The sequence below is a fragment of the Anabrus simplex genome, chromosome 2 (genome assembly GCF_040414725.1).
Source record: "Anabrus simplex isolate iqAnaSimp1 chromosome 2, ASM4041472v1, whole genome shotgun sequence".
Taxonomy (NCBI): Eukaryota; Metazoa; Arthropoda; class Insecta; order Orthoptera; family Tettigoniidae; genus Anabrus; species Anabrus simplex.
The window spans coordinates 652549917-652563979 of NC_090266.1; the positions used below are offsets into that span (position 1 = coordinate 652549917).

General features: G+C 39.2%; 1 protein-coding gene across 3 annotated transcripts in view; it reads right to left on the minus strand.

Moving 5' to 3' along the window:
- The window catches only part of LOC136862994 (uncharacterized), a 319777-nt gene that overhangs the window by 114859 nt on the left and 190855 nt on the right, over window positions 1-14063 (minus strand). For all 3 annotated transcript variants that reach the window (XM_067139304.2, XM_067139303.2, XM_067139302.2), the window contains exon 9: window positions 5468-5600. In XM_067139304.2, the coding sequence (XP_066995405.1) occupies window positions 5468-5600 (133 nt within the window). The remainder of the gene's footprint in view (window positions 1-5467; window positions 5601-14063) is intronic.

The following is a 14063-nucleotide window of genomic DNA, read 5'->3' on the forward strand; positions in this document are numbered from 1 at the left end:
CCAATTGGCTACTAAGATGTCAACACACAATGCACTAGGCACTACTCATTTGTTTAAAACTGATGAACACACACATCTATATCCTCAATATCAGGACATTTTCAGTTGTTGCTGTGCAAGATGACTTACTGTACAAGAAAAACCCAACCGGACCAATTGCTGTTTCAAGTATAACTCTAAACTTTACAAGTTTTAACATCTTGGGCAATACTTTATACATTCAGACTTCCACTAACATTAAACATTCTACAGTATTCCACAAAATTATATGATACAAAATCCCTTACTCTGAATAATTTGACATGCTAATGATGTCATTGTCTTATATGATAACCTAACCTAATATAATGATATAAATTTATACATAAATAGTAAATTAGTGGAGTATTTATACTTGTCAAACTTCAGCGTTTGTATTCTCATACAGTTACAAAAGCAATTAAAAATATGATTTACCAAACTTAATAACCAACATTCCTTTATCAGTTCAATAGACATTTTTTTTCAATGTAACAAGGAAATTCCTTGAAAATTGACTAAAGCAAATCCTTCATTTCCATATATATTAAAGACAGCATAGCTGAACTCACAAATTAACTCAATATGCATGCCTTCATTACACCATCTCAAATACAATTTTGAAAAAAAAAAAAAAAAAAAAAAAAAAAAAAAAAAAAAAAAAAAAAAAAAAAAAAAAAATGCACACCAAGAAGTAGTTGTCAGAATTGCATGTTATTTAATACAGGTGACTGCAACATTGATGTAAGAAAGTGATTATAATATCAGGGCAAAATGATAATTTACTGCAAAAACCTTAACAATATTTAACATTAACTCTTTCTTTAAAAGAAATTATTTTAATTGGTCCACCTTTTCCACTTTATTATAAATGGAAATTATAGTCATATTTTATAATTTTATATAATAATCAATTATTTATTAAGTGAATACTGTGACCGTATTGAAAAGGAGGGCCAATTAAAATAATTTCTTTTAAAGAAAGATTTAATATTAAAAATTTTCAAGTCAATACAGAACCAATAATGAAATTTGTCACTTGTAATGAACCCTTAACAGTTGAAGTGAAACTCTAGTACTCTGTGGGTCTACCTTTGATATAAGAAGTGATACAAGCAGACATATAGCTTTCGTATGATATCCTGTGGCATATCTCTCCATATTTGCTGCCATTGGCCATCTAGATTGTGTAAATCCCTAGGCTGCTGTACATAGTTGGCACCCTGTGTAGACCCAGACATGATCGATGGGCGATAAATCTGGCAATCGGGTAGGCCATGTAAGTGTGGCAGTACATCAGAGGCATTGCTGCTACACCGTTGCTCTGTGCGGCTGAGCATAATCCTACCAGAAAATGCTTCTTGGAAGCCCTGTCGTGATTAGCAATGTATGCGGCTGTATTACGTCCTGCTCATATCACTGTCCCTTGTATTACTACCACAGGTTATTGATTGTTATATGCGTTGACACCCCTCTCAGATCAGCATCAGCAGTGGGGGTGGTGTGCTGCGCCATGGCAAAAGCAAGATGAGGAGCTCACCACAAGGCCCCCAGACAAGAACAAGGCTGTTATCAGTGCACAAAGAGAACTTGGATTCATCACTAAAGACAAGCCAGTTCCAGTCTGTACCAGTCTAGCTTTGTTGTTCACGACACTACTGTAAACAAAGATTATGCAGCTTGATGTCAATGGAAGGGCATGTAATTGGGTGCTGTGAGACTAAATTTCTTTCTACCAAGTCCCTGGAAATGGGTGGACAGACACGGGGGACTGTAACGATGGTGCTGACAAACACTGTAACAGTTGATCTGCTCATGCTCGGGGAATCTGATGATACTTTCTCCTGTTGGTCAGTTGAGGGAATCCTGAGCCCAGCTACCATGTGCACTTGCTCTCACATATCCAATGGTTCCAACACACACTAACAGTCTGATCAAAATTGTAGATATGACCATCCAGCCTCACACATTTTTAAATATGCCCCTCTCAAACTATGATAACTGGACAAAATCTCTTTGATTGCATCATAGAAGCATGTCCAGTCGTTGACAAGTTTTCCATAATTGGAAACAGTGTTCCACTGCGTACGAGTAGCTTCATGGGCCTCTATGAGCCTCTATGAAGGCCAAAGGTGGCAGCAGGTTCATAGCCTCTAGTGGCAAACCTTTGAACTAATCACGTCACTATGCTAACTGTCTGTTTGAAATGTAACTGCATACCGAACATTGCAGCAAAATGACAACTACTTCATGGTACATAATTTTTTTTGCGAATAAATGTATGAATCGCCATAGGTAGAACAAACATGAACACACAATGTAGAGATTATAAATAAAATTGTACAATGCTTTAATTGGCAGCAAGACAGACATCTAATTTCCCATGCAACAATCTAGCATAAACCTAGTTCACACATGCAAGAAAATTAATACCACATGCCTTATACATTCCGGGATTGGATTCCATGCCATGCTGACTTACAGTAGTCAAGTGAGCTGCCCAAGTGTCGTATTGCCTGTGGATTTTCCATCTAGGACTGGTGGTTTGGTGGACAAAATATTTGTTCCTTTCTGACAAACCTTGGTTCCACGTAAGCAGGCAAGTTTTCTTCCTCATATATTTTCTTTTTAGCTGTTTAACGTTGGAATAATACAGGTAGGTTTTCAGCAATAGTGAGATAGGAAAGGGCTAGGATTGGGGGAGGCTTTATTTGGTGTGAAAATGGGAAACCACAGTAAAGCACTTTCAGGGCTTCCAATGGTGAACTTTGAACCCATTAAACTTATAGCTAAATGACCTGTACCACACAGCCAAATTGTTTGAGTGGGCGAGTTAATACCCAAATCAATCACTACTGGGAGCTCTAAGAAACTAGACAGTTACACCCGCAATATTCTGAGCTAGAATTTTTGGGTGATGTACTATTAATGCAAAGAGGGTTATTAGCCCCATATTTTTTATGGAGATTGTGAATCCAGAGAATTACACCATGTTAATCTTCAACATGTTTCCTGAAAGGGGAGCAAATTATGGTTTCGACAAGACCTCATATGACAATCCTGTGAAGTAACTGAATAAACGACGATGCATGATAGTGATCATTACGCGTGGGGCAGCCAAAAAGACAATGAACTGAATCTCCACAAACTCAATATTTGGCATGAGATTGAGAGAATTCCTCCAGAAGAGTTTAAAGAGGTCTTCAAGAAAAATTTTCTGTGTCATCAACATCATTTAGGAAAACAAGGCTGGCACTTACTGTAAAAGTGTTGCCACTTATTTGCCTCACTTAAATGGTGCCTCTGGAATAATAATAATAATAATAATAATAATAATAATAATAATACACTCAAGAATAAAAATCACATCATTCGACCACTTATCCTCCTGATACTCCTGTCTGGGTACATGGACACTCCTCAAAGTTAACCTTGAACAAAAACCAAACAAAACAAATCCCATGGCGCTATAGCCCTGATGGCCTTGGCCCACCAAGTGAACCCTGCTCAGCCTGAAGTTCTACAGGTTACAATATAACATGTGGTCAGTGTGATGTATCCTCTTGGCTATTATTCTTGGCTTTCTACACTGGGGTCACTACCTCACTATCAGATAGTTCCTCAATGTTCTTAAGGTACACTGAGTGGACCATGTACAAGACCTCAGATCCAGGTAAAAATTCCTGACCTAGTTGGGAATCAAATCTGGGGGCTCCTGATAAGAGGCAGGCTCGCTACCTCTAGATTGCCGAGCCCATGGCCAACCTCAAAAAGCTCAAGCTCTTCCAAATACAGTACCTATGTCAGATACCGAGTACTGTATTATCACACACGACTGTGTTTGAAACAAAGTCATCTGTGAAAGGTATTATCACCATGCACCCTTCAAAGAACACATTTAGAAACAGCAACTGCAATGGTTTGGTCATGTTTGTTGAATGAACACTACTTGACTACCATACCAACTTCTCTGGGAGAATGACCAGATGGAAGATACAACAAATTGTTCCAAAGAAAACTTGGTCCAAGAAGATCTGAAGGGCCACCGTCTTAACATCTGTGATGCCAAGGTTGAAGAAGAAGAGAAGAAGAATGATTCATTTTTAACATCCGCTGCCCTTTGCTGTATTAATTGGGAGGAAGAGCTTGTTAGAGAGGTCCCCATGGTCATTTAGTATATTAAAAATCCACTCTATTTAGATTTTTTAAATATTACTATCAAGTCAATGACACTGTTACCAAAATTTTTGTAAAATTTACCTTGTTCTTGTAAGTTAACATGTATAAATCAAATTAACTAAAACTAAATGAAAGATGATTTGTATTCTTCTTTATGATTCTTCAGAATGGATGCCAAGTTAAGTTTCTTGTGAGACTTTCAATGACTATGGTGACACAGCAGCAAATGTTGGCATTAATGAAATGTGAGAGAACATAAATGATTAGATATGTATTGTGTGTGGCTATATTTGGCGAACAACTGCTTAGTGTATTTCTGAAGCAGAAGTGTTTTACAATTTCTACTGTTCCTTTGTATCTTTCACACATTTCAGACAATCCATTCTATGATAACATCAGAAGTCATTTGAGTGATTAGCAAATTCTGTCAATGGGAGGTGCTCAAGATGCTTGCAAAGGTAAGCATACTTCATGATCTTCGATAGTTGCCATTGTGGGCAGACGAAAAATACTGAACCATACTGCAACAAAAGATGAGACATAAGAACTCTTTATAATATGTTAGTCAAACAAAGACATGCTACCTGTCAAAAGGATAAATTTTAACCAGATGACTTCAAACAGGAAGACCATATTTCTATCACCAAGGTATCAGAATCAGACCAGTGGCTGCTTCCTTCTTCTCAACCCACCCACAAGTATACACACCAATGACAGTCAGAAACCGACCTCAGGCCTGTTGGGAAGGAATCCGCTCTGCTAACCCCTATAATACAGTCTTTGCCATCATCATCATCATCTATATACATACATACATACATATATATATATATATATATACACACTGCTTATATATTCATCAAATGATCTTTATTCTTGATTCTAGGGACTTGTGTGTAACAAGTAAAAATGTATGCATAATACAGTATGTAACAAAATACTTCACACTCCATTAAAAAAGTCTGGAGGTAATCCAGCATATTTGTGCTTATATCAAGAGCATATAAATTATGTATGCGAACAGCAACTGGACGTAGGTATAAAGCCTACTAAATCAATGTAATTTTAAAATCTTGTAGGCAATATATTGGTGTTAAGTGCTATGCATTCTTCTCTTTTGCATTATGCAAGCACTTGATTCAAGGATATATAGCACTAATCACTGTCACAATAATATATTAATTGAATAGAACCCAAACATCACCCTATAGTATAAATTTAACAATTGAGTCTGCACAAGGCGACTTGGGATCAACACCCACAACTTTACCTTACGATACCGAAGATGCTCACTCCTATATGCGCCACCCAGTTGCTGACCGTCGTGCTCTCTTGGAATGATGTCATTGATGTCTGCCAACGTTCTATCACCATTGGGTAAATGTATGATCCTTAGATTCTTCCTGTTTATAAACCAAATAACAAATAAATAAACAGTCAAGCTAAAATATCTAGCCACGCTATTAGGTCATTACAGAAGTTGGTCATCTACACTAAAATATTAATGAGTGGGAATTATGAGATAACGAGCATTATGACAATACTTCTAAAATCTAAATAAAAATCAAGAAGACATTCTGAATTCTCAAAAACCCTAGATATTTAGCTCAGGTTCAGGTAAAAAGTAATAATAAAATGTTTATTGAATCATCATTATCATGGCAGCAGAGGATTCATCACTTTTTATGGTAGGTTACACCATGTTGTTTCTTTTCCTATATTATACAGTATAGTGTTACAATGTTAAAGGAAGTTTGAGTGGGGACAATAGTTTGATTTAAAGAAAAATAATACTGCAGCTGAACAGTTAAACAGCAAAAGCAGCAGCAGCAATCATCATCATCATCATCATCATCATCATCATCATCATCATCATCATCACCACCACCACCACCACCACCATTGCCATATGACCTCAGTTACTGTGTCGCAGACATTTTAATTTGACGCCATTTAGGCTTCCAGAGAGTCAATTATGATGTTCCCTTTTACTATACTATGAAGGTAGATCTCTCTCAATCAATATACAGGATACGGCGAGTAGGCGAGAAGGAGGGGAAGGAAGGGGAGATGTTGTGGATGACAGGTGGGCAAACGTCTTTATGTCAGGAAAAACAACGGTTGAGGGTTTTCCACAGGGAGTAGGTTGAGTGGGGACAATAGTTTGATTTAAAGAAAAATAATACTGCAGCTGAACAGTTAAACAGCAAAAGCAGCAGCAGCAACAATCATCATCATCATCATCATCATCATCATCATCATCATCATCATCATCATCATCACCACCACCACCACCACCACCACCACCATTGCCATATGACCTCAGTTACTGTGTCGCAGACATTTTAATTTGACGCCATTTAGGCTTCCAGAGAGTCAATTATGATGTTCCCTTTTACTATACTATGAAGGTAGATCTCTCTCAATCAATATACAGGATACGGCGAGTAGGCGAGAAGGAGGGGAAGGAAGGGGAGATGTTGTGGATGACAGGTGGGCAAACGTCTTTATGTCAGGAAAAACAACGGTTGAGGGTTTTCCACAGGGAGTAGGCCCAGGAGAGTTATCGGTGGGGAATCGGAAAGTCACTGCAGATAAATCAGCAGAGGGAAGATGGAGATCAGGGAAATAATATGGATGTGGGGCGGGGCAAGAGGAAAGGGACCAGTAGGAAATGGAAACGTAGAACACAGGATAGAAAGAGAGAGGTGAAACAAGCTAATGAGAGGGAGAAAAGGGAACATTAAGTAAGTTCTGCAGGCATCAGGGAAGTTATGGGAGACCAGGAGTGTGTGGGGGGGGATCTAATGAGGGTGGGGTTTAGGCTCTGGTCATGGGCGATTGCATTGTTAGGCATGTGGGGAAAGTATGTGGAAGAAAGGGAACTAGGGTAGAGTGTTATCCAGGAATTAGATTAAGGCAAATGTTGAGGAAAATAGAAGGGAGGAGGGTAAGGAGAAGGTGGTAATTTTCCACGTTGGTACCAATAACATAAGGCAAGCAGGGATAGGTACAAACATAGTTGGGGATGTTTGGGATCTGGTTACAGCAGCACGGAAGTAGTTTAAGGGAGCAGAGATTGTTATCAGTGGAATACTGTGCAGGACGGATACTGAATGGAGGGTGATTGGGTATTTAAATGACACTATGGAATGGTATGTGGGGAATTGGGAGTGCAAACTGTAGATTCTAATGGGTGGGTAGGATATAGGGATCTATGCTCAGATGGTCTTCGTATGAACTGCAATGCTACGTGTAAATTAGGCGGTTTGTTTAGAAGAGTTATAGCGAGGTACTTTCAGGGAAATGTGGTGGACCAGGGAACAGTGATGTCAGTATAGGAAGCATGAAGTCGAGTAAAGATGACATAAAATTGTTAGTGTTAAACTGTAGAAGTACTGAAAAGAAAGGAATAGAATTAAGTATTTTGATAAATACATATTTACGAGATATTGTAGCAGGAATTGAATCATGACTGAGAAGTGATATTATGGATGCAGAAATTTTCTCACAGGACTGGAGTGTTTATCTTAGAGACAGGTTAGGAACAATAGGAGGAGGAGTATTTATACTGATGAAAGAAGAATTTGTAAGCTACATGAAATTCTAAGTGAAAGACTCATCTCTAAAGACAATAGGAACTTGATGTTTTTGGGGTGTACAGACCTGGCAAGGCTCGTGCTGACAGTGATGCAGAATCATTTGATAAGATAATCAGCTACGTGGAGAACGAAACAGAAAGGAATGTTATTGTAGCGGGTAATATGAACCTGCCAAATGTTACCTGGGAAGGGAATGCGAACGACAGAAAGCATGAACAACAAATGGTGAATAAGTTATTATGGGAAGGACAGCTGAATCAGAAAGTCATGGAACCAAGTAGAGGGGAAAATAATCTAGAGTGTTGTTAAAACCAGACGAGCACTACATGGAAACTGAAGTGATAGATGGTATAAGTGATCATGAAGCTGTCTTTGTCACAGTTAAAAATACATGTTTTAGAAAGGAATATTAGGCAATACAATATGGTAGATAAGAGGGCAATGAGGACATTTTTAAAAAGCAATTATGATAAATGGAAAATGGTAAATAAAAATGTAAACAGCCTATGGGATGGGTTTAAAGCAATTGTTGAGGAATGTAAAAACAGATAAGCACCTTTAAAAGTGGTAAGGAATAGTAAGGACCCATTATATTTTAAAAAGGAAATAAAGAGATTAATAAGGAGGTGCCGATTATAAAGAAATGGAGTTAGGAATGCTTGCGGGAGGAAGGAGAGATTGAAGGAGCTCACTGGGAAATTGAATACAGCAAAAAAATCAGCTAAGGATAACATGATGGCAAAACATAATTGGGAGCCACATGAATTTTAAGGAGCAATGGAAGGACATGTATAAATACTTTAAGACATAAACAGGTTCTAGGACAGACATTCCAGGGATCATTAATGAACAAGGTGAATGTATATGAGAGAACTTCCAGAAGGCAGAAGTATTCAGTCAGCAATATGTAAAGGTAGTTGGTTATAAAGATAATGTTCTGACAAAGGATGTGACTAATACAGATGAAATACAGAAATTTAACTATGATAATAAAGACATTTATAAAAAGATACGGAAGTTGAAAGCTGGAAAGGCAGCTGGGATTGATAACATTATATGGGTTGGGATATAGTTCTGTATCCAAAATACTTATGTGATTACTGTTTGCATGAAAGAGTGATTCCAAATAAATGGAGAGGTGCAATAATAGTCCCAGGGTACAAGGGAAAGGGTGACAAATGTATAATGGACAATTACAGGTCAGTAAGCTTAACATGTGTTATTTGTAAGCTCTGGTAAAGCATTCTTTCCGATTATAATACACACACTTGCGAAATTACTAACTGATTTGACAGAAGAGAGTTCAGGTTTAGGAAAGGTTATTCCAGTGAAACTCAACTTGTAGGAGTCCAGCAAGGTATAACATATATTTTTGATTCAGGAGTTCAAATGGACTGTATTGCTATTGACCTATGCAAGCCTTTTGATACGGTAGATCATGGGAGATTACTGATGAAAATGAGGGCTAATGGACTAGACAATAGAGTGGTTAATTTAGTTGCTACATTAGAAGAAAATAGAACTCAGAGGATTAGAGTACGTGAAGCATTATGTGATCCTGTAGTGATGGCAGTATTATTGGACGTTTATGTTTTCATATATATATATATAAATGATATGAGTAAAGATCTGGAATCATAGATAAGGCTATTTGCGGATGATGTTATACTGTACAGAGTAGTAAATGAGTTGCAGGATTGTGAGCGACTGTGGGGGAATTAAACAATGTTGTGGGAGGGACAGCAGACAGTGATATGAATATAAATGGGATGAAAGGTCAATTTGTAAGTTTCACCAAGAGGAAAAGTCCACTCAGTTTCAATTATTTGCGTTGATGGGGCGATAGTACCTCATGGGCAATACTGTAAGAAGCTAGGTGTTAATATAAGGAATGATCTTCATTGGGGAAATCATATTAACAAGATAGTAAAGAAAGGCTACAGATCTCTTCACATGGTTATGAGAATGTTTAGGGGTTGCAGTAAGGATGTAAAGGAGAGGGCTTATAAGTCTCTGGTAAGACCACCGTTAGAGTATGGCTGCAGTGTATGGGATCCTCACCAGGATTACTTGATAAGAGAACTGCGAAACATTCAAGGGAAAGCAGCACGGTTTGTTCTGGGTGATAGCCGAAAAAGGAGTAGTGTTACGACAATGTTGCAACCTTTGGGCTGGGAAGACTTGGGAGTAAGGAGAAGAGATGCTTGACTATGTGGTATGTTTCAAGTTGTCAGTGGAGAGTTGGTGTGGAATGACATAAGCAGATGATTAAGCTTGAGTGGAGCTTCTAAAAGTAGGAAGGATCATAGTATGAAGATAAAGTTGGAATTCAAGACTCAAAATGGGGCAAATATTCATTTTCAGGACAAGGAGTAAGGGATTGGAATAAATTATCAAGGAAAATGTTTGATAAATTTCCAAGTTCTTTGAAAATGTTAAAGAAAAATTATGATAATGATGATGACTGTTGGTAAAAGGGGCCTAACAAAATGTGTCTACTGACTAGAATCTAAAACGAATGATGATGAAAAAATGACCATGTGTCCAAAACAATCAGTGGATCCAATTCACAATGCTGTATTTTCTGAGATGATCCTTGTTGTCCAAAGGGGTCCAAAATCCAGGTCACCAGCTCCTCATAATAGTACTAATCACTGGTAAAGCAGAACCATGCTCATCCTCCTATAGTGGTACTAATCACAGGTAACATAGACTTGTGTTGTTCCTTGCATGGTGGTACTAATCACGGGTAATGTAGACTCGGGGTGTTCCTCACATGGTGGTACTAATTACAGGTAATATACACCCATGGTATGTCACACATAATGGCATAACTCACAGGTAACACAAACCCGTGGTGTTCCTCACATAGTGACTAATCATGGTCGCTGTCTAGATCCGTGGTGTTCCTCACATAGTGAGGCTAATCACAGGCTACGTATACTCATAGTGTTGCTCACATAGTGGTACTAATCATAGGCAATGTAGACCCATGGTGTGTCACACATTACTGTACCACCCACAGGCAATGCAGCCCCATGGAGTTCTTCACATAGAGGTACTAATCACGGGCAACATAGACCCAGGGTGTTCCTTAGAGGTAACGTAGACCCATTCTGAACACATTCAAGCGCTGCGCTTGGCACGTTCTCGTGCAAGACACTAGTCTGTGCAGCCGAGCGCCCGCTCCTCCGCCTCGCTGGGATACACATGATGGTACTAATCACAGGCAATGCCCAGACCCGTGGTGTTCCTTACATAATGGTTCTGCTCCTAGGTAACGTAGACCCATGGTGCTCCTCGCATGGTGGTTCTAATTGCAAGTAACATCGCCCCAGGGTGTTCTTCTCGTAATGGTACTAAATACAAGTAGTCTCATGTTTCTCTTGTTGCTCCTTTTTGTCGCCTCTTTCGACAGGCAGGGGATACTGTGGATGGTGCTCCCTTTAGTTGCCTCTTATGACAGGCAGCAGATACCGTAGGTGTATTCTTAGTCTTCATTCTGCACCCACAGGGGGTGTTTAAGAAAAAGCTAGGTAAATAATTAATAGGGAATCTGCTACCTGGGCGACAGCCCTAAATGCAGATAATCAATTATTTGATTTACCGGATAGGAGAGTAAACTAAATCTCAGTTGGGTGATCTATGGCTTCATTTTATTTAACTACTACTACTACTACTACTACTACTACTACTACTACTACTACCACCACCACCACCACCAACTGCAGATCGTAGGGGAGAATATTGGGCAGAATGGATAGCGACCCTAGACTTGGTGGTTCACAACACTGGAATCTTACCAACTTTTTCCAGAGGGAACTCAGATTCTTTCATAGACGTCACCTGCTCAACGCAGGGTATAGCATCATTCATAGTTGACTGGGAAGTTATGGAAGATGAATCTCTCAGCGACCATCGTTTTATTTATTTTCAAGTTAAGGGATCGAAGAAGCTTAATGATATCACGAAAACAGTGTGGAACTATAATTGGGAAACTTTTAAAATTGCAATCGAGTGGATGTCACAAACTGTAGATACAGTGCAACATACTCTAAAAGATGTAACTGCTGCTCTTAAAGATGCTTGTAGGACCAGCCGATTGAGGGGATCAACAAAATATAAAACACGAGTCCCTTACTGGTGGAACAATGAAATAGACATGCAAAGGAAAGACTGCAATTGCAAGAGTCGAATTCTTACAAGATCTAGGAAAAAAATCAGCCAGGTCAACTTAATACAATTAGAAGCTGACTATAAGGCATCAAAGAGGCAACTAATGAAGCTAATAAAGGTTTCTAAGAGAAATCTCTGGCAAAAGCTATGCGAAGATCTAGACAGTGATATCTGGGGGGCGGGATATAAGATAGTGACCGGTCAAATAATCAACAGGGTACCAGTTCAGCTCCTAGCTGATAGAATGAAAGCCATAGCAATGGAGTTGTTCCCTTGTACTAATGACAGACTTGAAACGGAATCAGATTTTTGTGTTGCAGAACCGTTTACTGTGGTTGAGTTATAAGAGGTAGCACGCAATATGAAGACTGGTAAGGCACCCGGTGTAGATGGAATCCCACCAGAAGCCATCAAGTATGCAGTTGAGGTGGCACCTGGTTGGATCTTATCAGTCTTCAATGATTTATTAAAAAAGCGTGAATTCCCCGATGAGTGGAAAGTAGCCAAGCTAGTGCTGTTATTGAAGACAGGGAAACTATCATTAGATCCATCAGCATACAGGCCACTTTGCTTATTAAACACCTTGAGCAAACTTTACGAAGGATTGATTAAAACTAGACTGGAGAAAGAACTTGAACAACAGGGAGGACTTTCTTCGAACCAGTTTGGATTTAGAAAGGGTAGAACCAAAATCCAAGCTATTGAGAGGGTGATTCAAATACAGGCAGAAAGCAGTGAGAAATGGGCTGCCTTGATAACGCTAGATGTCAAAAAATGCTTTTAACACTGCTTCTTGGAGCATTATTTTGAGAGAACTTCGTAGGATGAACATTTCTCGGTATCTACAACAAATAATCGTTAAACACTTCAAAGGACGAAGAATACGACTTCATGATTTAGAAGACCTTGAAATGAGTGCTGGCGTTCCACAGGGATCTGTTCTAGGACCCACCTTGTGGAACATTCTATATGATGGTGTCATACGCCTGCAGCTGACAAAAGGGACAACACCTATTGGTTATGCAGATGACCTTGCAATAGTGGTAATAGCAGAGAATGTAGAAGAACTGACCTTCCGAGTAAATGAATCACTGAGATGAGTTAACCTTTGGATGGTAAATAATAAATTGAGATTGGCTCCACATAAGACTGAGGCTGTAATTTTGAAAGGTTCCAGGAATTGGAAAAATGTCCGTTTCTTATTAAATGATACAGTGATTATCCCAGGGAAGTCTGTACGATACCTTGGGGTTCTTATTGACAGGAATTGCACATTTGGTGCACATGTGAAGGCAGTAACCCAAAAGGCAGAGAAGAAGGCATCGGCATTAGCCAGACTTATGCCTAACATCGGGGGACCAAGAACAGTTAAGAGACAGATTATGTGCTCTGCAGTATATTCCATTTTACTTTATGCTGCACCTATCTGTCACAATGCACTCAGGAGGAAGATTCACCGAAGAGCTATGGAAAGAGTACAGAGGAAAATGCTACTCATAGTTACCTGTGCATATCGAACTGTTTCGACAGCAGCTTTACAAGTTGTAGCTGCCAGTATTCCCATTGACCTCCTCGATGTAGAGAGAAAACTTTGGCATGAAAGGGGTGCGACTATATCTGCTGAAGAAAAGAAAGCCTTGAGGAACCAACTCTTACTAGACTGGCAAGACCGCTGGGATGGCACAACCGATGTTGGCCAATGGACAAAAAAGCTAATACCCGACATAGGAGACTGGCTTAAATGTAGACATCGGCAGGTAGATTACTATCTGATGCAGATTCCTGACAGGACATGGAAGATTTGGCGTATACGCCATGAAGATGGGAAAGACGCAGGGAGATGGTTGTCGGTACTGTTCTGAAAGGGATACAGTAGAACACACTTTTTTCTACTGTGTTCGATGGGAAGAAGAACGAAGGAAAGCCTGCCAACAACTTGGCCGACGACTCACGCCAGGGAATCTGGTTCAGATTATGTTAGAGAGCCCGTTTGCCTGGAACATAGTAAAGGCAATGGCGACAAGCATTATGGGGATGAAGGAAAAAGAAGAGAAAGGAAGAAATTAATAATAGACATTACTCCATTCT